At 52.8% G+C, this 23,805-nt stretch overlaps 2 protein-coding genes and 2 non-coding genes across 6 annotated transcripts; 2 read left to right on the top strand and 2 right to left on the bottom strand.

The window, feature by feature from the left end:
- The first annotated feature begins 5,443 nt into the window (after positions 1–5,443).
- On the top strand, positions 5,444–7,105 carry LOC122369202. Its single transcript, XM_043343738.1, has one exon. The coding sequence runs from the start codon at positions 5,444–5,446 to the stop codon at positions 7,103–7,105; it is 1,662 nt and encodes a 553-aa protein (XP_043199673.1).
- A 5,129-nt stretch (positions 7,106–12,234) lies between these two features.
- LOC122369206 (small RNA 2'-O-methyltransferase-like) lies at positions 12,235–18,801 on the bottom strand. 3 transcript variants are annotated; one of them, XR_006254372.1, is made up of 8 exons: positions 18,739–18,801; positions 16,843–17,114; positions 16,461–16,553; positions 16,150–16,304; positions 15,310–15,492; positions 14,448–15,062; positions 13,504–13,608; positions 12,235–13,097 (listed from the first exon to the last, which is right to left on the bottom strand). XR_006254372.1 is itself a non-coding variant. In XM_043343748.1 (8 exons), exons 2-8 carry the CDS (start codon positions 17,104–17,106, stop codon positions 12,955–12,957), a joined length of 1,581 nt encoding a protein of 526 aa, XP_043199683.1. In that variant the 5' UTR covers positions 17,107–17,114; positions 18,054–18,562; the 3' UTR covers positions 12,235–12,954. The 3 variants fall into 3 exon arrangements, 1 of the variants encoding a protein (XP_043199683.1); XR_006254373.1 differs by lacking the exon at positions 18,739–18,801 and adding an exon at positions 18,054–18,236; XM_043343748.1 differs by lacking the exon at positions 18,739–18,801 and adding an exon at positions 18,054–18,562 and having other exon boundaries at positions 13,504–13,631.
- Trnak-uuu lies at positions 14,182–14,254 on the bottom strand. Its single transcript has one exon. It is a non-coding gene; the product is annotated as a tRNA-Lys (tRNA).
- On the top strand, positions 15,891–15,963 carry Trnak-cuu. The gene has a single exon. It is a non-coding gene; the product is annotated as a tRNA-Lys (tRNA).
- Positions 18,802–23,805: the final 5,004 nt, after the last annotated feature.

Below are 23,805 nucleotides of genomic sequence, written 5' to 3' on the forward strand. Positions count from 1 at the left end.
GCTCTGTTCCGCGCCCGGGCTATCGGACACCGGCACCGCCCTCATCCAGGGGATCGACACCTGCGTGAGCGGTCAAACAACAAGCACCTGGCTTCACATCTTCCAGCGCGGAGACCACTCAGGTCATATCGCACAGCACGCTCCGGACAAATAGAAGGCAACAACCCGCCATAATTACGTGCCGCCGACGGACGCTATCAAAAATTTGCTCAGCCCCCATTTCCCGCATATTCGGAGGTGCAAATAAGCATGGCCAGTGAGGACAGATGTGTCGCCGAAAGTGGTACGAGCCAAATCGGACGTTCACCCCAGCGATGGCGACAGCCGGAGACCATCTGCACTGCGCCACGACCGGGATAAAACTAGCGTCCTAACAACAAAGCAATAACTGGCAAATGCGCAAATACCACAATCCTTCGGCCGAAAACAGGAACAGCTGGGAAGTTCGACGACACTAGCAGACGCTACAGGTGAGCCAATACCCGATATATCATGATAGCGACCAGAACAAGCAATGAGGCGCCGACACCGGGTAACATGACGCCCGCAGGGACAAAGAGGCGAGCATGCACAGGTGCTCCGCTGGAACTGGGAAACACCTGCGCCCATAGGACGCATTCGCTGGACGAGCAGCGTCGCCGACGGTCGGAGACCACGCCGGTGTAACGGAGGACAGCTGGGACAGTAGGCATCCAGCAAACAAAGCAATAAATTGACAACTTCGCAAATGTCACAATCGTCCGGCCGAAAACAGGAACAGCTGGAAGTTCAATGACCATGGCTGACCATACATATGAACCAATACCCGAGATATCGTGATTACAACCAAACCAAGCAATAAAGCGCCGACGCCGGACAGTGTGCCTCAGCTTCCCAGCAGAACAAAGGTGTGCACGACAGATGGCAAGAAGATAGCAAAAGTGATAAACACAGCACCCGGCCCAATTACAACCAGCTGGGAGAAAGTCAATAACCAGGACCGATGGAATCATCATACAGATAAAGATACTAGGCCCATCACGCCACACCGACGAAATTATCTAGCCATGCTTACCACACCTGGAACACCAACGCGATAGTAATCTGGGTATAAAGGAACGAAAGAGTCATGGAGGAGGTACCGAGGAGTGCACAAGACACCGGAGTGCACGGAGCATCGAGTCCGGCTGGGCGGAGCGCAGAGGACACGGCAGTGCACGGAGGATGGAGTACGACGGGAGGAGCGCGACGGGCAGCAGCTGACGAGGGAAGATCCAGTACGACAGTGATCGAGAGCTGGATCGAGGAAAGTGCACGCTCTCAGCCATCGACAACGGACTGATTATCATCGTGATTATCATCATCGACCTCTCGGTGACCGGCTTGGTCAACAACGCCGTTCAAGTAAGAATTGCCACAGAAAGGAAGTCGGCTCAATCCTTGCCAACATGCAATCATTCAGCTCCCGTCCCTCATATATTCACTCCGTGATTTGCTCCAACCGGCTGATGGTTCAGAGCTACCTTTCTCGGGCTGAGCGTAAGGATTAGGCACATAGCGACAAAACCATGTAAGCTTCCCTTTTTTTGGGGGGGGGGGGACAAAGCGTGAAGATGTTAAGATTTAGAATGGGTTGATTGGGTAAATTTATTGGGTGGCTCGATAAGACTCGGGGACTCAGTTTTTGATTGAATCACTGTCGAATCATTGCGTCAGGGCTGGTCGGAAATGGCGAATTATGTTGTGCGATGGGAAAGTTTGCTGCGCGGGTGTGTAGATTTGGGTAACAGATAGCGCGATGTTATTTTTGTTTTGGAACAAAATCGAAGCGATGGTGCGTCTGGTAAATCATGAGGTCTGCGCTTGAATTTGGTTTATTTTACTCCGAGGTGTATTGCGTGAATAAAACCCTGAAAGTTTAGCGGCATGAGTGTAAGGAAGGTCAGGAGTGATGACAAGGGCGATAAGGGCGACATTTGTCTGACGGGCAGGCAACAATACCTAGCCAAATGTGAGCGAGTGCGGGGAAACATCGAAATGGACCACCCCATAACCATTTTCTCGTAATCCGATCTCTCTCTCTCTCTCTCTCTCTCTCTCTCTCTCTCTCTCTCTCTCTCTCTCTCTCTCTCTCTCTCTCTCTCTCTCTCTCTATCTCTCTTTCTCTCTTTCTCTCTTTCTCTCTCTCCCTCTCTTCCTCTCCCTCTCTCTCCCCCCTCTCTCTCTCTCTCTCCCTCTCTCTTGCTTTGCTGTATTCTCTATCTTGAGCTCCTAATGATTGTACCGTATATCGACGCGATTGGACTAAACCATACAACAAAGTAGGATAAAGACCGAGACGATCCAACTAGCCGGAAAGAGGCTGGTTCGAGCCAGGCCCCTGTGCCTGTTATGACTCTGCTGACGCCGTCGATCACTGCGAGATGGAAATGAGTATTCCGTGACTCGATGAATTCTACTGCGTATTCCCATGAAGTATAGCAAGGGCACCGAGCGGCTAGCCGTCCGTGTCGACCGGACTTTGAAGGGCTAGGGCTAATATGTAAGAGTGTAAGAGCGATAAACGAGGGCAAGGTTGCCGAGTTATAGTGTCGCGGAGTGGCTCCGCCGAGGTGTTCAGTAGAAACACAGAGTTATAGTTTCGCGGAGTGGCTCCGCCGAGAGTATTATCATTTAGGAACTTATCCCTCAACCGAAGCACAACCGGACCACCCACAACACCGAGTCGACAGACCGGCAGAGGTGCGTACAACCGTTGTTTCCTTTGAGCTTGGGCGAAATTATCCGCACTGTGGCAGTGCGCGCGCGAGAGAGGGAGGTGGTCGATGGAAATGTAGAGTTGTTATGCGGAGTGGCTCCGCCGAGAGTATTATCATTTAGGAACTTATCGCTCAACTGAGGCACAACCGGACCACCCACAACACCGAGTCGACAGACCGGCAGAGGTGCGCACAACCGTTGTTTCCTTTGAGCTTGGGCGAAATTATCCGCACTGTGGCAGTGCGCGCGAGCGAGAGAGAGGTAGTCGATGGAAATGTATGCACTGTGGCAGTGCACGTGATTGAAGAGCAGGCAGTGGCCGGGAGCGCATGAGAAACGTAGCTTCAACGGAAGAGAGTAATAACGTAAATGGGATCAGAAGGACACCCAGTGCCGATTTGCTTAGAATTCAGGGACTTAAAGGGGTTAACACCTCATTATACGCGCATAAGTACCAAACAGGGTATAAACTCACCTCAGGAGATAACCATGCAATTTTCAGCGCCACTGGGGGGATTAGATGGAAACGGGAGGGTCGGTTTGTCTAGCCGAATGTTCTTCGTAGATGTATGCATGATCGAATAAATGGTGCGTGCGCGGATGAAAGGGAGTGACGAATGGTTATATTAAGGACCAGTGGGAGCTAGACACTCATGCTCGAATTGCATTTATTTCTCTGATGGGATAGAGCCCTTGGCATCGAACGGATACGAAATGGGAACACGGGAAGGCCTTGCCCCGGGACTTAAAGCCAGCAATTCCATTCAGCCGGCGACAATCCCATTCCCTCCAAATTGAGCCCATTCCTCCCTGAGCAGTGAAGACTATATGTTGTAAGGAAATTGCAAGCCTCTCAAATAAATTTGTACTGCACGACGACGGAGCCAGTGCCGAGTGGGAATCAGACAGGCGTTAAAGAGGAGACGATACACCTGCCAACCCAGTGTCGTCCTCCGAGGCGGACGATTACACCGCTTAACAGCCACACGTCACTCACACGGCACATGTGCACCGCCATGCCGCCCAGTAGCACCGTTACACCTATATGACGTTTTGAAGTTTGACTTTACTCGTAAGAAGTCAATGCACATTTGGCTATGTTGCGCCTAGCTTTGTCACTGACATTGCAAGGTTAGTGATGCTAGCATTGCAGTGTTATTAAATTCAACAGCAATGTTTTATAAGTGATTTGTAATGCACCAGAATAGCTGACGGGTGCTGGATTAGAGCGGAGCGAGTCGGTTGCGCTCACTCGGTGATGAGATCACATGCACATCGCAGGCCCAAAGGGCGGCCCACGGCCCAGCCCACTCAGACGGGCATCACTCGGCTGGTGACCGCACGAGCTCCGCATTCCGTGCACACAATCCGTGACTCCGGGGAGGATTACATATCGTTCATCCATTCATTGACCCCTTCCAATCACGAGCCAGACGCAACGCTCTTCAAAGCCTCGACACGACGATCCGTTCCATCTCTCGGTAAGTATGCCGTAGCTCGACGATCGGTCAGCAGTCATTCTCTGACTGCTGATATAGCTCTGACAGCGATCGGCTTAACCATATCTCCCGAGATCGTCTTCACAACGTGAAGACGACAGCTCTCCTATTCGCTCACTAATACAAAGCCTGACTAGAGTGACCGTCTCCTCAGAAGTCTGCCCCCAGCAGCCGTTTTCTCAGGTCGGGTCTTCAGTAGCCGTCTACCGTTTGGCGATTTCCCACACCGAGTCCGTCCGTAGCCCGCTGAGACCTGCCGGTACACTGTGTTTACCATGGCTCGGCCGGCGCCGTTTGTACTTGCAGCCGACAAAGTGTGCAACAGGCCACACCGGCACGGCAAACACCGGTCTCTCGGGGGATTGTGAGCTGACGCCGGTCAACATTTACCCCGGGACCTGCGTCAGGTGACGGTTATTGTGCCACTAAGGTGCGCAGTGATGTAGCTGAGCCGACTCTCTGTGAAATCCGCCGGTATATCACGAGCTGATGACACCTGAGGCGCTCTTTCACCTGGGCTGAAGATAAACGGGGGAATGGAGCCCATCATTAGTCAAGATCCGCCTCTACGAAGGTCCCTGTCACCACAGCGCGGCGCGCGAGAGCGGGGGGCGGGGCCGGGGTCAGGTCAGATGACCCCTCAATATCCCCGCCTCATTTGCCGCCTTCACGCTTCGGCCATTCACCATTGGAATTCAGCATACGCAATCCCACCACTTTCCCGCGACTATAGCTGGCTGGCTCGGAGGACCAGCCATCAACCGAACGCTTATTGGCTGTCTCATTGCTTTTGCAGCTGCTGGCGGAACAGCTTGTTCGACGAGCTCGGACGAATATCGCGCAGTTGGCAGGCCGTTCCAATCGCCAGAGACCGGCGGCGGCTGTCGTGTTTCTCACACCGGTCCGACATTGCGGTCACGAGTCGGCAGTATCTGAGGTCTCATTAGCCGGCGCCGGGCGCGGCGGATTCCTCAGGGTCGGCTCCCACCGGCCGGACACGCTCGGGGAACGGTCGGTCCGCCGGGTATGTGAGGTGTTCAGGGCTTTTTAGGCCGGTCACAGTCTCTCCCACGGGGAGAGGTAGAGGCAACGAGCGCAGCAGGCGAGGAAGTCCGCAGCCTGCTGCGCTCGTTGCCGGGCAGGTCGCCCGGCAACGAGCGCAGCAGGCTGCGGACACCCTCGCGCAGTGGGCCCAAGCCAACAAGATGACGGTGGCCGGCCAGAAGACACAGGCTCTAGTCCTGTCCCAGTGGCCCCGTGATGCGGCTAACTGCTCCGTGAAGGTGGCAGGGGAAACCGTAACTGCGGGCGATCAGCTGAAGCTGCTGGGAGTCACCCTGGACCGGCTACTTCACTTCGGCCCCCACTGCCGCAGCCTGAGACAGAGAGTCCGCCCAAGGACTGCCCATCTGAAGAAGCTGACCGGTCGGGAATGGGACCTTCAAGAGCAGCAGCTTCGCGTCGTGGCCTCCGGCTACGTTCGAGGAGCCCTAGAACACGCCGCAGCAGCGTGGCTCCCGGCAACATCGCCAACCCACCTCGGTCTCCTAGAGGTGGAGATGCGCGCGGCCGCCAGAGTGGTGACCGGATGCCCCCGGTCCACCCCGGCACATGGCCTGATGGCGGAGGCGGGACTCGCCCCGGTGGCTGAGCGCCGCACGGCCTTAGCGGCGCGTCTGCTGGCCAAGGCGCGCGCCCTGCCGGAGGACGACCCGCTCCGTACCGTCGCGGACCGAGAGGTTCGATCCCGCCTCAGCACAGTGTCCGGCTGGCGTGGAGTCGGCGAGGAGGCCTGGAGGGAGGCGGGCATCACACCGCCGATCTCGATCGAGCCTCTACTCCCCCGACCAGCCGCGCCATGGGAGCCGCCCCCACCAGTCAGCTTCTGCCTCGACGTCGGTGCTGCACTACCACCGTCAGCAACCGACGAACAACGAAGAGACGCCGCGTCACACCACCTTGCGGGTCTCCCACAATGTGCCACGTGGGTCTGGACAGAAGGTTCCGCCACGGAGGGGGTCACAAACGGAGGCGCCGGCGCCCTCATCGTGTGGCCGGACGACGAGACGGCGGAGATCCGCACACCGGCCGGCCGCATCTGCTCCAGCTACCGGGCCGAGATGGTCGCCCTGCGGGCGGCTCTCAACCACCTGCTGGAACACCCCGCGCATACGGAAGACCCCGTCGTCATATGCACGGACTCCCAGTCCGCACTAGCGGCGCTCCGAGAGGGGCCAGCGGCCCAGAGCTCCCCGCTCGGCTCCGAGATATGGGACGCCCTACGCCGGCTGACGACGGGTGGCCGCAGAATCCACCTCCAGTGGGTGCCATCCCACTGCGGCCTCGGCGGCAACGAGGAAGCCGATCGACTCGCGGGAGAGGCCGGCGCCCTCGACCAGGAGGACACCATGGTGGACGTCCGCACCATCCACCGCGCCGCAGCCAGGTCAGCGCGCGCCCGTACTGCCCAGGCCTGGCCGGCCGGGTGGTACAGAGACCTGATGGGCGGCCGACTCCCACCACCAGTATCGGGTGAGGACCGGTCGACCGCGGTGGATATCCACCAACTGAGAGCAGGCCACTGGTCCAGCTCCAACCAGTGGCGTCACAGAGTCGGGCTGGCGCCCTCCCGGCAGTGCGAGCAGTGTTCGGACCACAGCTGCCCTGCGGCCCGCTGCTTAGTATGCCGGGAGGAGGCAGACACCCCAAGGCACGTCCTGCTGCGCTGCCCGGCTCTAATCACTACAAGATTCAGACTGCTGGGATCCATACACCCCAGAGAGGAGGACGTCCGGAACAGCGACATCATGGCGGCCATAGTGACCGCGTACAGGTCGCTCCTGAGCCGGACGGCTACGTCCCGCTAAGGGACGGAGGGAACTACAACAACAACAACAGGAGAGGTAGCCGGGCCGGGCGGCTGGGATCGAGGTCAGGTCACGTGTCTCGATCCGGTCAGAGCGCGGCCGGTGCGGTCACGGCATATCGACAGTCCGATCAGAGGAGATTTGATGTCGATATGTGAACAGAGAAATGCTGCGACGTCTATAGCATATCGTTATAAGGGGAGTCGAGTCCCTTTATTCCTACCCGAAGCCGATATTCCGCCACTGAAGACTGCATATCAACGTAACGACTCGGACAATATCATGCCTCTCAAGGTGGCCCGAAGACGGGCCATTCGGCGGGTGATTCTGTGGTCTCTGGCGGTGATTAGACCCACCGCGGGATGACCCCTATGGTGCGACATAGCGGCGCGCTGATTCAGTGAACGGCCACCGTGACCGTCCCCGGGGGCCGCGGCAGACGATGGACGGGGCCGCGGCAGACGGTGGACGCAAATGAAAGTCGTCGTAACTCCGTCTCGCTCTGTGCGAGATTAATGAGATGTGCCCGGCCTGTGAAGGGGGCCATTTTCAGCGCGGCTCGGCTGTCGGATCAGCCGGACATCCGTCACACGCCGGTCTATTCTCAGTCGTCGCTCAGAACTCGCCACCGGTGTGACGGATTGAGCCGCGGGGCACATGTCATTCGGCGATTGGTGCCACTGAGATCGCTGCTGCCGCGGTTGCCGTCACCGCGGCGCTTCTGCCGTCTCCAGCACTTCTTATGGGTAGAGGGAGAAGGTAAGCACGAAGTTGGCAAACTTCCCTGGGTAGTGGGAGTGGATATCGTCATTTGTCAACATCGTTAACTACATGCGGTTATTGATCATTCACATACGAGATCGTTTGTTTTGTTCAGAGAAATTTGTAATTATGAGAACGGTGATGCACAGTTATAAACATAGGTAAAATTATGCGAGCTCGTCCCATTAAAACGGCGTTTAACAGCCTTGGCCAGGATATGATGCATGATGGCCTAAGGATGGTGTGTCCGTGTAAGCATGATGGCCTGATGCTTGCCGAACGGTCAAGCATCATTCGGCAAGCATCAGGCATTGAAGGAGAGTATTTTTTCTCTCCTTCAATCTGTCTGTCCTCCGTCTCTCCTTTTAACATCGCCTTCTGAACCACAGACCCCGAATTCATGCCCGTAATCCTCTCTCTACTTCCTCCACTATTCCCCCACTTCTCCCACCGTCTCTCCGTCTTCCCGGGGTCAGATGAGTGGCCAGATCCGAGTCCCCAGATCTGAGTGGCCAGATCGCCACTTCAGACGGCAGCGCGGCAGCGGCAGCGCGCCCGGCGCCGTTTGCCACAACAGTATAAGTGGCGCCTACCTTTGTGTGCGGCCGCCGGCGGCGGGGGAGCGATCATATGCAGACGCCCGCAGCTGATAGCGGCAATTATCCGCCGCTTTGTGCCGCTCCCGGCGCATCAGCGCCCGCGATTGTCAACCATCTTATCCACTTTGGGCCCCGAAATTGGCCGCCCGGGCGCGGGAGTCGAGGCGCCCGGCCGCTAGATCAAGTAGATCAAAGCGAGGGGTCGCGTACGAAAGGAGAGATGGAGTTTCGGTGAGCAGAGGCCGTGATGAGGATATGAATCTGGGCGTGAGCCGTGCTAGCTCCAGGCCGTGAGGGCGAGCCATTCGTTTACTATAGTTGAATGAATGATGATAGAGGATTAAGGTTAACAGTCAATGTGTAGAAGAATTGATGGTGGGATTCCTTATGTGTTGTGTTTGATCGAGCTTTCAGGACTAGCCGAAGTACCTGGGATTTTTATCGGCTTCCATTCAGAGAAGCCCGACGCTGCAGGAACACAATAACTCTGTCTAAGAATCATCGCCTCTACTGCAGACGCCGCATGCACCTCGTCTGACGACCGAAAGTGTGAGTAACTGAATTAGTCATATCGGCTCTCCCATTCCCAATCATGCCCGGCAGCTCCGCAGCTCAATAAAGGCTGTCCTTACGACCGGGACCGAACCCGATTTATGTCCCGTCTCATTAAAGCTAATGCTCTGGTTTACCTGGGCGGCCCGGCGGGTGGGTGTTTAATTACCCCCGCCGATGTTAATTTGTAAGTTACGATTGTGTGGGTTCGGGGGAGGGTGTGAGGGGCCCCCGGCGGGGGTTCCGTGACCAGGGGTGGAGCCGTGTAGCCGCCGGGGTCTTACACACCATCTGAGGTCACCAGGCACGGCCGTTCGGACCGATCCTCCATCACACGCCCCTCTGCGAGCGGCCGGCCGCCGCCGAGACTTTTGTGGGGGTACTTTACGGGGCATTATGACGTGCAGTAGACACTCGCCGAGAGAGCTATGGCAGTGATATGTTCTCGTTATTGTTGGTTTCATGCTGCACTCCCACGTGCCCTCGTGTTAACCCTGCTCGTCTAAACGGCTGACCATTGACTGGACACCGGATCGCCGCCCGCTCGACGCTCACGAGAGCGCGAACCGCGCGCCGGCGCCGCCCCATTCCGGGCGCTGAACGGACACTATGCCATTGACTCCGGCGTCCGTGGTCGTTGGGCTGTCGGTGCCCCTTTCTGCGCCATCGGCCGCTGACCTCGGCGACTGAATGCCGGCCGCTTTGGAGGGATCGCTCCGGGCCGGCCGCCGCCCCACCTGGGCCGGTCTCTGAGCGTGTGAACATAGACCGCCGGCTGCAGGCACCGAGCCGCCGTCAGCGGGCCACTATTTATGGAGCTGTGGTGTGTGACTGTCCTGTCCTCACCGAAACGGCAGCTCGGGACACGGAGAATATATGTTCTGTATGTATTACACGGACAGCCAGGGACTACTGTTACCAGCTCTTTGTTACCAGCTTACCAGTTACCAGCTCTTACCAGCTCTTTACCAACAGAGGTCAAAGATGAGACAGTAAATGTGTTAAGTCCAAAATAACCCGTTAAGCGACTTAACACTAGAAAATAAATGTAATGCTTTCCTCAGTGAGGACTCAGCGAGCATGCGTATATAATTCGCCGATCAGCACACAATGCATTCGATTTCTCGAGCACACCATCGCTTGCCTGTCTTCATTTCAGCCCGCATCCAGATCAGCACTCTCCAAAGTGGTTGAAGTGCAGGCATTCCGACCTCGGCCGGTCCCATCGGCCGCAGGCGGGCCGCCACTCAGTAACGGCTCATGTAACATGCTCCGGACAGATGTCACAGTTCAGCAATGAATGCTCGCCAATCGCACTCTCTCCGCGGCGCTTATTAACCCGGCGGCCGCTGGGCCTCCGCGCCACCCGCCGGCCGCTGGGGGGGGGGGGCATATAGTTGCCCCCCCTTTACTTCTGCGACGATATCGTCGCAACGCGAAGAGATAGAGAAGCGAAACTTTGCACACATCTTCCTGAATACCTAGCCGAGGTTGTGCCCAAATTTGGTGTTGATCCCATTTGAAATGACGTCACAGTGACGTCATAAGTGACATTATAGATTTGCGACTCTCATATTCCTCACGATACATCAGATATATGGGACCGAATATAAAGGGTCGATTATTGGTCAGAAACTAGATGGAAGTGTAGTTAGATGTATTAGGATGATAGCAGGTGCTGTCTAGTTCATTTACAGTTGAGTTTCATGCTCAACGTCATCAGAAACGGTCCATATCGGAAAACGACAAAACTTTATGACGTCACTGTGACGTCATCTTAGGTGCTACAACCACCAAACTTTCCTCAAACATTGCCTAGGTATTCATTTGAAGCTATGCCAAGTTTCACTTTCGTAGCTCATCAGGTTTTGGAGATATTTAACAAAACGTAAAGGGGGGGCAACTTTATGCCCCCCCCCCCCCCAGCGGCTCGTGGGTTAACTGAACTTAGAGCAGCCGGCTCGGATCCAGCGAAATGCGATATTGAGTGATACAGGAACCCAATTTAATTTCGACGGCAACTAATCGCATTCGATCGGTGCCGTAATCCGCTAATATAAATCGAATCTCTCAAAGCGGATTCTGATTACTTCCGGCGAGAAAAGATTCTATTGGCGCTGCCTACGGCCGGAAGGAAAGGATGCAGCGGCGGACAACGCACGCGGCACGGCCATTTTTTATGTCTGCCGAGCCGTCCAGAGGACTGGATTAATTTGGGCACTTTTAATAGAAGCCGCCGAGAGATTTATGATAGCCCGTCGGCGCGTGAAATCCCCCAACTTTAGAGAATATCGCACGGTGCCAGCCGAGAGCCGCCGGGCGCCGTTAATCCGGCACGCGCCGGGCCGTGGCCACTGACGCACCACCTGGCCACTGTCCGATTAGCGAGTCAGTCTGGCGGGGCGACACTGAGTGCGCCAGACGCCACCGCCGCGCTGCGAGGCAGGATGACACGGAGAGATGGGATATTCACGCCTTTGGCACACAAAGGGAGCACAATTAACACGTTGAAAGAGCAGTTCTTATGAATGCTCCCATTCGGTAGCTTTGTTCAGAGTTTAGAAAGATGAAACTGAAAAAGCAGCTGCATCCACTGTAATCACCAATAATAATAAAGCGTAAGGAGAATAGCGAGAGCCATAAAATCGGCAAACGATGTGCGAATCTGAACTATGCCCTTTTCAGTAACGTTGAAAAACGACAACAACAAAAAACGGCATTCACATTGGCCCGACAAGACGCGGAAAGGCACCACCCACACTCGACAAATGATGCTTCTTAGGTCCCACTCCAGCTCAACTCTCGGTTGGATCATTGGATTATCACGACCGATATACCGAGCAGCAGTTTCAAAACTGAATAGCGTCACTTGAGGACAAACAAGCGACGATAAAGGCTATTAGCTACTGAGGCAATGGACCGTAAAACCATCCCAGAATCTCAGGAGCGGAGTAAGCGACAGTAGCGATACAACGCATGCAATAAGGTTTGTTTCGGAAGGAGAGCAAGTTGTGGCGCCATACCCGGCGCAACAGATCTCCCATAAGTGAGTGCTACTAAACGAAATGCTAAGGTAGCGCAGAAATATCAGCGCCCATGCGCAGCATGGAAGATGTCAGGGAAGACTTTCATCAGGGCTTGATTGTTGCTGGTACGAAGATAGTTTTACCAACTCTGTTGAACCCCTTTCGAAGGCAATCCTTAAAAGAAGTAGAATTCAGAAATAAAAGTTGTTTATTGCGGCCCGATTCAGCGCGGCACACTGAAAGCTGGCGGCCCACCCGTACCTCAATACCCGAACAGCAGTGCTCAGTGCTCATCAAGATGGCTCGCGCAAGTGGAATGAAACGATTTTGGTCGCGGACGGTTAAAACAAAGGCGCTAACAGTGAGCTTGATCATAAGGAAAGTCTCAACCTGGACTCAGCAATGCTTAAGAACAGATGTGCTTATAAATATTCAAGAACAAAAATGGCAGTGCAACAATTTACTAGGAGCACAATGAACATTCACATAGGTATGAAGTGTGTGCACCTACGATGGATATCACATGATCATGATGCTCTTTGCCCTCACAGCGGTTACAATAAAAACACAGCACACAGCCTACACTCGGGTGCAGTGAAACCCGACACTGAGACGGTTTCAGCGGAACTACACATTACATAAAACAGTGCAGCAGTGGGGCAAATCGTTTAAGTGATACTTCATCTTCGTGTGATTTCGCGCAGCTCAGCAGCAAAAACAAGGATAGTCCAGTCCTGCCGTGCAGCAAAGGTAAGCTCGTTGCGTTGTTCGATGCCCTCTTCAATACCTGACATTTCCCAATCATGTCACAGCCAAACGCAAGGCATATATCTATACAATCGGCACACCGGCCTACCCCGGGTCGGTGTCCACAGAACTCAGCTGCAGACGGCAGCGGCGGCGCGGCGCGTCACCTGTAGTTCAGTTCGGCGACAATAGATGGCAGCAGCGCGGCGGCCAGCGAGGCGCCCCAGCAGCCGGGGAAGCAGGCGCGGAGCAAGTCCAACATCAGACGGTACGCCGGCAGGGCAGCGTGGAGACGTCGGACGGAACCTGGAACACGAGTACGAGATGAAAGACAGTACAGAACAAACAGAAAAAAAAGATTGACAGCCATCAGCAAGGAACTAAAAAGCAACGATTCCATCCGTCCTATGCATCCAAGGACCAGCCCACCCGCATCCAAACTGTTCATCTAGGGTGATTCCTCATCAAGACACCTCGGCATGTCCTTAACGGCGACTGGGTGGCGGGTGACCTGTCTCATCGCGACAATCCCATCTCAAAGGGAGATAGATGAAATTTGTTAACAACTTCGCAAAATAACAAATATCTATGGAAAATAGTCGGTTGCACTAGCATATTCACACACCAAAAGGGCCTTCCAAAATGCTCATAGTTGCAGCTACACACAAGCACGCATAATCCCGATCACCCACCCAGCGGAGTTGCCGCCTACCTGGTGTCTGAGGAGCGCCGGCGGCCGGCGGATGGTCGACGGCGTCCGTCTCGGAGGGCTCAGACCACCCCTGGACGGGGTCGGGGCGGCCGTCCCAGTCGCAGCCTGCGTGAGAGTCCCACGAGCGGCTGTAAGACACGCTCCCCGGGCGGGTGTAAGGCAAATTCAGTGAGAGCTCCACCTAACACAACCTAACACAGTCACTGAGAGTCCCACGAGCGGCTGTAAGACACACTATCGGTGACCGGGCTGACAGAGTGGCGCAGTGGAAAGACTCGGCGTTTGAGAGGATGCAGGGTTAAATATGGGTAGGTTAGGTGCGATATGGAGTGATGGCTGAGGTGCGATATGGAGTATGCTGAATATTTGCTTCGCCGCCGAGATAAATCAGATGCTTAACCGGACAGACTCATGTACTAAGACAGACACTGACCAAGCCACGTCAAAAAAAGCAGGGACTAAGGTCCACAAATGAGTGGCAAACGAAACCCGACCGTCTAGACGAACTGAATGGTCGTTTCCAGCATCCTGAATGCATCCACTTCTTGCAGTCACACGCGGCGGGGCGTTAGCAAAACCCGGTGCACACGAGAACGGCCCCAGGACAGCGCCGGTTGGTGCGGCGCATGACCTTCGACCGACAGGAATCCCGGAATGTGGCAAAGCGCCTTAAAACCTCGCCCGAACAGGGACTCGAACCCTGGACCGTTAGGTTAAAAGCCTAACGCTCTACCAACTGAGCTATCCGGGCTCCAAACCAAGCTGCACCACTACTTCAGGCAATGCACGTCTGTCACGACATGCAACAGCCACCCACCCCACTCGTTCCCCCTCCCAACCAATCGATAAATCAATCCCAGCACCCACACCCCCCTCACTGCTCTCCCAGCCCTCCCATCGGCCCCGTCCCACTCGTCCCACCACTCCCAGTCCCCAATTCTCACCTGTCCATGATCTCCTGCTCCCAGTTGGGCTCGTTGTCCCAGTCGTCGTGGTAGCTGGCGTCGCCGGCGGCGCTGTCGGCTCCGGCGGCCGGCTGGCGGCCCACGGCGGGCTCAGCCGGCCGCAGGTCGCCGCCGGCCAGCTCGTCCTCACTGTCACTGCCGTCTGCCGGCGGCCGGTACACCACGTGCGGCCGGCCGCCGTGCACCACCACCGGCTCACCGCGCGCGCTCAGCAGACCCACCAGCTCGTCCAGCGAGGCGCCGGCCGCCGACACCGACGGCATGTCGGCGATCATGGCCAGTGGCACCAGCTCCTCGCGGCGCGGCCCCGCCGCCGCCTCCACCCGACCGTACCCGATCTGGCGCGCGTGGTACAGCACGTCGTTGTACAGGCGGTCCTCGCGGCTCTCGAAGGGGAACTGATGGTCGGAGAGCAGCTGGTGCGGCTGCTGCTCGCCGGTCCCGGCGGCGGCGGCGGGGGCGGCGGGTTCGTCCCGGCGGTGGAAGACAGCCATCTGGGAGCAGCAGCCCAGGCGCTCGGAGCCGGCCGGCGGCGGGCCGATGCCGTCAAACGACACCTCGTACTCGGGGTACTGGGATACCACGCCGGCGCACCTGCGGGGATAATGAGAGGTGAGAGGGCATACAGCGTGCCGCTGGCATGGGAGGGATTAGGTGATGCGAGCCTGAAATATAAGCGTCCAACCTTCCGGTCGCATTGAAAAATGACATGGCGGTCATCAGTCATCGATAAAACGTTCGATAGCCTAATTCACTCTGGCAACCGACTGCGTATATTTTTCAACGCAGGCATCTTACAGCATTTCATAATGATGCTGGTGCCGGACCCCCTTGGACTCACCACAGCTGGAACTCGGCCCGGGTCCACTCGAACTTGTGGTCCCAGTGGCGCATGCCGGTGAACCCGGGGAAGAGCTCGTTGAACTCGGCGTTAGGGGTGGTTAGGACCACCAGACGGGGCCGCAGGAACCCGAACAGGGCGGCAGGCAGCGCGCGCAGCACCGGCGACTCCAGGTGCTCAATCCTGACAGAAACGAAACATACGAAACATGCACGGTCATAGATACCGAAACATGTCAGCAGGCAGGACAGCTGTCAAAGGTCAACCTGAGGGTTATTTTCGAAAAAAAAAACAGCTGCAGTCTGCTGTGTGCTGCCTATAGCTGCTAAAATGCTTCCCCAGTCTGAATCGACAAGAGAGATAAGATTCGGGTGACCGGTGTCCGGTGCGGGGCCGGTGACGTACTAAACAGACCCCAAGATTCAGTCTTTGGTGAGCTGTAGTAAGTGCTGATGTCGTGACACCATGGGATGATGGGACTTGACAAACATTTTTCGGCAGTAGGCAAAAAGAAGAAAGGGGCGCACTGGGCCTCTGTAGTCTGTCCCACGCCGAAAATTTTTGAACCCGCTAAGATCGAAGCCCGGGTAGCTCAGTTGGTAGAGCGTTAGGCTCTTAACCTAACGGTCCAGGGTTCGAGTCCCTGTCCGGGCGTGGTTTTGACATGGACTCGTGACCTGGCCTGGGGTCATGGTCAGTGTTGGTAAGACGTAGCCAAAATCACTGAAAATGCGTACACTGCGCTAGCTGCAGTTTGTATGCATTTTTTCCTTTTCTTTGGTATTCCGCACTGAATTTTATAAGTAATTCGAACAATACCAGACACAAAAAGCCACTCACACTTCGATGCCGGTGACGGCGTCACAGCCCAGGAGGCGGGTATCGGGCCGCGTCACGTCTCCGCAGAAGACGCGCACGCGCAGCGGCTGCAGCCGCCGCTCGAGACGGTCCCTGGCGCCCGGGCTGGCACGGTGCAGGTGGCGGCGCAGCGTCTCCTGAGGAGAGGGGTTAGCGGGTTACGGGGAGACTGCGGGGTCGGGCTAGTATCGACAGGCAATGCTGAAGATGAAAGCAATGAATGAAAGCATGAAGATGATGTGCTATTATCTTAGCCATTGTCAAGAATGACGATGGCAGGTCCGTGAACTCACCTCTGAAATATCCAGCAGACATATGTCACTCAGTGTTGGAATACTTTTCAGGAACTGGAGAAATGACATCTCGGAACAGCCCATATCCAGCACCTGAAAAGGGCACCCTGATATCAGTATTTACGTCAGATGTCAACGGGGCGTGTCGGACCGCGTCACGTCATCGCAAGTCCTATTACGTCACGCTACGTTCCGATACCCTCAACGAAGATATCTATGACCAAATTAGGCAAAAGGCATCCATGCATGGAATTCGAGTATATTAATTTCAAGATCATTGCCATGTCTACAAATTCGGTTGCTAGCATGATCGACCCAGGCAGCACCCGTAACAACATCCCTCTGTCAGCTGCCCTGCTGACAACACGGACCTCCCACTCACCTTCCTGACGACGCCGAAGCGCTGCACGTCGGCCAGCAGCCGGCAGACGGTGGTGTAGCGCTGGATGTACAGCGCCGGCTCGAACATGGTGCACCGCTCGTGGTCGCCGCCGTGGTCCAGGTCCGGCGGGATCCCCATCACCGGTCGGTGGGGGGCCGCCGGCGCGGCCGCGGGAGACGGGAGGCCGACACTCCCGGGACCGGCGGACGGTCCCGGGACCACCACCGCCGCCGCCTCTGCTGGCAGATCGTCATCCTGGTCCATGGCGTAACCTGCAGGGAAGAGAAAGGGAGCGATAGAGGCAAATATTAGAAGTATTTATATCATTTTTTGGCATCTACAATTGTAGGATGAAATAATGAGATGTTAGAACAGTTTTGCTCCTGTTCAAGGCTGTGAAACATAGCAACAAACCAATTATTACCAATAAACAGCTGATAAGCAGACTGATGCATATTTACAAAATACAACATCACAGTGGCTATTACAATATTGATCACAATCACAGTGGCTTAGGCCCACACCACTCCATACAGTGCAGACTGTATGGAGCAGTGGCCGCCGGCCGGTGTCAGTGGCGGATCCAGGGGGGCAAAATGGGCATTTGCCCCCCCAAACGGCATAATTTTAACATTACGCCTATGGACGATGCATGGAAAGAATCGATAAATTTCTATGGTTTGCCCCCTCCCAAAAACTCTGAGCTGGATCCGCCTCTGGCCAGTGTGGGCCTAAGGGTGATAAAAGCACTGTGTTGAAGTTGACTGTTGAACTGCTGTGCCAGTGCATCAAAACATAAAGTTATGTATGATGGGAGATTCAATGGGATTTGGCAGGTATGAGGGATATATTTAATATTATTTTCATCTTTTTGGCATATCTTTAATTGCAGTTTTCAAGATGAAGAAGTTTCAAGTTTCAAGCTTTCTAAGCTGTGGTCATATTATAGGTCTTGCTTAATACACACTGGTCTGGATTTCCAGCCTCATTGTGGTCTGGTCCAGATTTGTCACCCTAGCTGGTGTGCTTCGGTAACTCTGTGTTGCCTCACTCAAGTCTCAAGATTCTTTTTGACAAAACAGTATATAAACTTTTAGTTGGATGAGCTGGCCTCGCTTTCAGCTTGCAGCCCAGGGTGAAACAGATGATGGTATGGCGGTCCCCACCCCAGAATCAGGATTGATTGTGGCTAGTGCAGTGGGCAGTCTTACCTTGACCTTGACTGCGAGTTGTGACTAGGCTTCAACACGTCTATCCGTCAAAAACGATCCCACAGCCTTTATCCCATTAGTTTTAATTCTATGGGTAATTTTAACAGCAACAGGACCTAATTATTTTTTATATACAGTGATAGAATATCCACTGACGTTTATTCCCATTTAGGGTGCGTTCGGGGAGGCAGATTCCCGGGGAATATTCCACGCCGGCATGAAATTTCCGCCGAATGTGCCGTTCGGAGAGTATCCCGGGGAAAGTTCCGCGGAACGGACGCGGAAAGCGCGGAATCTAAAAAGCATCTCACGCGTCGTTCCCGTGAAGATGGCGGCGCCCATCGGTATGCTCGAGTGAGTATATTATTGAATATAAATGGATATTTCTTGCGTTTGTTTCCACCCTGATCAGTTTTATTGCAAATCCAACAATTGATAATGCTTACTCAGTTGTGTGATTGTCCTCTGAAGCAATGAAAACGATAATTTGAAGTGTTGTGTTGTGTGTGTTTGGGGTGGGGGTGGGGGGGGGGCACAGTACAGATGGAACTTTTTGAAAATAATTGTGATTTTTCTTAGTTGTTCTTTCTTCAAGAGCTTCATTCTTATTACATCTTGCCATAGATGTGGCGTTCCAAATAACCAAATAACGGAAATAACCCAAACAAAATCCCACGAACTCAACTTGGCGCAGTAGCGGCGATCCTTGAAATTGGCGGCATGGAATGTCCCTCTCCGAACGTAACACACGTCTATCAATTCAGCAGCAACGAATATCAGCCTCACAGCAGCATATTTCGGGGTCTTTCGATTTGGCTGAAAATCGGTATACAGGACCTCCTCGATGCGCTGATTCCGAAAATGTACCTCTTTGGGGTGGTATTTTGCACCGTTAACGAGTTAACGACCAATTAACATTTTAACGGGAAACAGCGGGGTCTTCCGATTTGGCTGAAAATTGGTATACAGGGCCTCCTCGATGCGCTGATTCCGAAAATGTACCTCTTTGGGGTGGTATTTTGCACCGTTAACGAGTTAACGACCAATTAACATTTTAACGGGAAACGGCGGGGTCTTTCGATTTGGCTGAAAATCAGTATACAGGGCCTTCTCGATGCGCTGATTTCGAAAATGTGCCTCTTTGAGGTGGTATTTTGCATCGTTAACGAGTTAACGATCCGTTAACATTTCAGCAGCATATATCGATTTCAGCAGCAAATTTTCGGGGTCTTTCGATTTGGCTTAAAATCGGTGTACAGGGTCTCCTTGATGCGCTGATTCCGAAAATGTGCCTCTTTGGGGTGGTATTTTGCACCGTTAACGAGTTAACGACCAATTAACATTTTAACGGGAAACGGCGGGGTCTTTCGATTTGGCTGAAAATCGGTATACAGGGCCTCCTCGATGCGCTGATTCCGAAAATGTACCTCTTTGGGGTGGTATTTTGCACCGTTAACGAGTTAACGACCAATTAACATTTTAACGGGAAACGGCGGGGTCTTTCGATTTGGCTAAAAATCGGTATACAGGGCCTCCTTGATGCGCTGATTCCGAAAATGTTCCTCTTTGAGGGGGTATTTTGCACCGTTAACGAGTTAACGACCAATTAACATTTTAACGGGAAACAGCGGGTTCTTTCGATTTGGCTGAAAATCGGTATACAGGGCCTCCTCGATGCGCTGATTCCGAAAATGTACCTCTTTTGGGTGGTATTTTGCACCGTTAACGAGTTAACGGCCAGTTAACATTTTAACGGGAAACAGCGGGGTCTTTCGATTTGGCTGAAAATCAGTGTCCAGGGCCTTCTCGATGCGCTGATTCCGAAAATGTACCTCTTTGGGGTGGTATTTTGCACCGTTAACGAGTTAACGACCAATTAACATTTTAACGGGAAACGGCGGGTCTTTCGATTTGGCTGAAAATCAGTATACAGGGCCTTCTCGATGCGCTGATTTCGAAAATGTGCCTCTTTGAGGTGGTATTTTGCATCGTTTACGAGTTAACGATCCGTTAACATTTCAGCAGCATATATCGATTTCAGCAGCAAATTCTCGGGGTCTTTCGATTTGGCTTAAAATCGGTGTACAGGGTCTCCTCGATGCGCTGATTCCGAAAATGTACCTCTTTGGGGTGGTATTTTGCACCGTTAACGAGTTAACGACCAATTAACATTTTAACGGGAAACGGCGGGGTCTTTCGATTAGGCTGAAAATCGGTATACAGGGCCTCCTCGATGCGCTGATTCCGAAAATGTACATCTTTGGGGTGGTATTTTGCACCGTTAACGAGTTAACGACCAATTAACATTTTAACGGAAACGGCGGGGTCTTTCGATTTGGCTATAAATCGGTATACAGGGCCTCCTTGATGCGCTGATTCCGAAAATGTACCTCTTTGGGGTGGTATTTTGCACCGTTAACGAGTTAACGACCAATTAACATTTTAACGAGAAACAGCGGGGTCTTTCGATTTGGCTGAAAATCGGTATACAGGGCCTCCTCGTTGCGTTGATTCCGAAAATGTACCTCTTTGGGTTGGTATTTTGCACCGTTAACGAGTTAACGGCCAGTTAACATTTTAACGGGAAAAAGCGAGGTCTTTCGATTTGGCTGAAAATCGGTGTCCAGGGCCTTCTCGATGCGCTGATTCCGAAAATGTACCTCTTTGGGGTGGTATTTTGCACCGTTAACGAGTTAACGACCAATTAACATAGACCCCGCCGTTTACATACAGGTACATTTTCGAAATAAGCGCATCGAGGAGGCCCTGTATACCGATTTTCAGCCAAATCGATAGACCCCGCCGTTTCCCGTTAAAATGTTAAATGGCCGTTAACTCGTTAACGGTGCAAAATACCACCCTAAAAAGGTGCATTTTCCGAATCAGCGCATCGAGGAGGCACTGTATACCGATTTTCAGCCAAATCGAAAGACCCCGAAAATTTGCTGCTGAAATCGATATATGCTGCTGAAATGTTAACGGTTCGTTAACTCGTTAACGGTTCAAAATACCACCCCAAAGAGGTACATTTTCGAAATCAGCGCATCGAGGAGGCCCTGTATACCGATTTTCAGCGAAATCGAAAGACCGCGCCGTTTCCCGTTCAAATGTTATTTGGTCGTTAACTCGTTAACGGTGCAAAATACCACCCTAAAGAGGTACATTTTCGTAATCAGCGCATCGAGGAGGCCCAGTATACTGATTTTCAGCCAAATCGAAAGACCCCGCCGTTTCCCGTTAAAATGTTTATTGGCCGTTAACTCGTTAACGGTGCAAAATACCACCTCAAAGAGGTACATTTTAGGAATCAGCGCATCTAGAAGGCCCTGTACACCGATTTTCAGCCAAATCGAAAGACCCCGCCGTTTCCCGTTAAAATGTTAAATGGCCGTTAACTCGTTAACGGTGCAAAATACCACCCCAAAGAGGTACATTTTCGGAATCAGCGCATCGAGGAGGCCCTGTATACCGATTTTCAGCCAAATCGAAAGACCCCGCTGTTTCCCGTTAAAATGTTAACTGGCCGTTAACTCGTTAACGGTGCAAAATACCACCCCAAAGAGGTACATTTTCGGAATCAGCGCATCGAGGAGGCCCTGTATACCGATTTTCAGCCAAATCGAAAGACCCCGCCGTTTCCCGTTAAAATGTTAACTGGCCGTTAACTCGTTACCGGTGCAAAATACCACCCCAAAGAGGTACATTTTCGGAATCAGCGCATCGAGGAGGCCCTGTATACCGATTTTCAGCCAAATCGATAGACCCCGCCGTTTCCCGTTAAAATGTTAAATGGCCGTTAACTCGTTAACGGTGCAAAATACCACCCCAAAGACGCACATTTTCGGAATCAGCGCATCGAGGAGGCCCTGTATACCGATTTTCAGCCAAATCGAAAGACCCTGCCGTTTCCCGTTAAAATGTTAAATGGCCGTTAACTCGTTAACGGTGCAAAATACCACCCCAAAGAGGCACATTTTCGGAATCAGCGCATCGAGGAGGCCCTGCATACCGATTTTCAGCCAAATCGAAAGACCCCGCCGTTTCCCGTTAAAATGTTAAATGGCCGTTAACTCGTTAACGGTGCAAAATACCACCCCAAAGAGGTACATTTTCGGAATCAGCGCATCGAGGAGGCCCTGTATACCGATTTTCAGCCAAATCGAAAGACCCCGCTGTTTCCCGTTAAAATGCCCTATTAGTGGCAGGCTCCTGGCTACCCCATATTAGTGGCAGGGGGGGGCTGTTTACGACCCCCCCTTGATATCTTGAGATCTAACGGGCCGATTTTCAAAATTCAAACGGCATTCGATTTGGCTCAACGAGATCTACATTTCTAAAAAAAAATAAAATTAAAAAATGTCAATAGGGGGGTAGAGGGGGGTAAAAAAGGGCAAATTGCAGATACATTTTAGACTGTTTATCACGGCCAGGTTTCTGAACCAATCTTAACGCAACTTTTGCCGATCGATAGAGAATGAACCAGGAATTCACATGGATCCTAAAAATATGCATTTTCAAAAATCATAGGCGGATACAGATCATTGAGATTGGGGGTACACAAAAAGTATAGTAAATAAGGTTTTTGTTGGTACTGTTTCTAAAAAGGGTGGCAATGGTCTTGTTATGTTACAATTTTCTTATGAGAGAACGACTAAAATTGTATTAGTCATGCATAGGCGGTGTCAGGGCACCTATGTTGGGAGGAAAAAATAACCCCCCTTTTTGGACGCCTGGATCCGCCTATTATAGCAAAAACGTGTCAAAAGAGGATGCACAATAACTTTGTATATGTTATCACATGATACCTTTCATTCACTGTTCGTAAAACTGGTGCAGCATCGTGATCTTCGCCCAAATGACTCGCTTCACGAATAGGACCCCCCAATTCCCAGTGCTCTGGAGCCGCCCCTGGTAAAGTTATGAACTTGAAATTTTCAGGGAATGTGCCCAATTTAGTTTTAGGAAAAGTCAGAAAATTTCAGCATCGTAGCTTCAGCGGTTTCGGAGATATTCCCGAAAAACCTGAGGGGTGGATAAAAACAACCCCCCCCCCTGCCACTAATAGGGTTAACTGGCCGTTAACTCGTTAACGGTGCAAAATACCACCCCAAAGAGGTACATTTTCGGAATCAGCGCATCGAGCAGGCCCTGTATACCGATTTTTAGCCAAATCGAAAGACCCCGCCGTTTCCCGTTAAAATGTTAAATGGCCGTTAACTCGTTAACGGTGCAAAATACCACCCCAAAGAGGCACATCTTCGGAATCAGCGCATCGAGGAGGCCCTGTATACCGATTTTCAGCCAAATCGAAAGACCCCGAAATATGCTGCTGTGAGGCTGATATTCGTTGCTGCTGAATTGATAGACGTACGCAACACGGGGAATTTTCACGATGACGGGGAATATTCCGCGCTCTCCGAACGCACCCTTATTTAGCACTTCTCGACGTTCTCGACTATCTCGACAAAAAAAGCGCAGATGCGACGGAATATTATCAAAACATCCAAATTCACTGCAAAATAATCCAACAAATGCTACAAATGCTCTCATATTATCCACAGTTTAGATACTTGTAGGTGATTTATTCATCAAAAATAGTTTTAAACTTTTGAGTAGGTAGTCGAAATGGTAGTGAATGACGAATCAATGTTTAAGCCAAAGGTTCAGCGCTTTGTTTGTTTAGTTTCATTCTGCTTCTTTGAAACAACTTTTAGCAGTAAATTACCGGGAAAGGTGGAAACCTTGATACACT

This window comes from Amphibalanus amphitrite, unplaced genomic scaffold (assembly GCF_019059575.1).
Source record: "Amphibalanus amphitrite isolate SeventyFive unplaced genomic scaffold, NRLGWU_Aamphi_draft 001015F_arrow, whole genome shotgun sequence".
NCBI classification, from domain to species: Eukaryota; Metazoa; Arthropoda; class Thecostraca; order Balanomorpha; family Balanidae; genus Amphibalanus; species Amphibalanus amphitrite.

Excerpts from the sequence above, each read along its gene's own strand:
- LOC122369206 (XM_043343748.1), bottom strand. The coding sequence starts at position 17,106 with ATGGACCAGGATGACGATCTGCCAGCAGAGGCGGCGGCGGTGGTGGTC. Across the intron at positions 15,493-16,149 it reads GCCGTCACCGGCATCGAAGT|GATTGAGCACCTGGAGTCGC; the intron begins GTGAGTGGCTTT and ends CGTTTCTGTCAG. Across the intron at positions 13,632-14,447 it reads GAGCAGGAGATCATGGACAG|CCGCTCGTGGGACTCTCACG; the intron begins GTGAGAATTGGG and ends CGTGTCTTACAG.
- LOC122369202 (XM_043343738.1), top strand. The coding sequence starts at position 5,444 with ATGACGGTGGCCGGCCAGAAGACACAGGCTCTAGTCCTGTCCCAGTGG.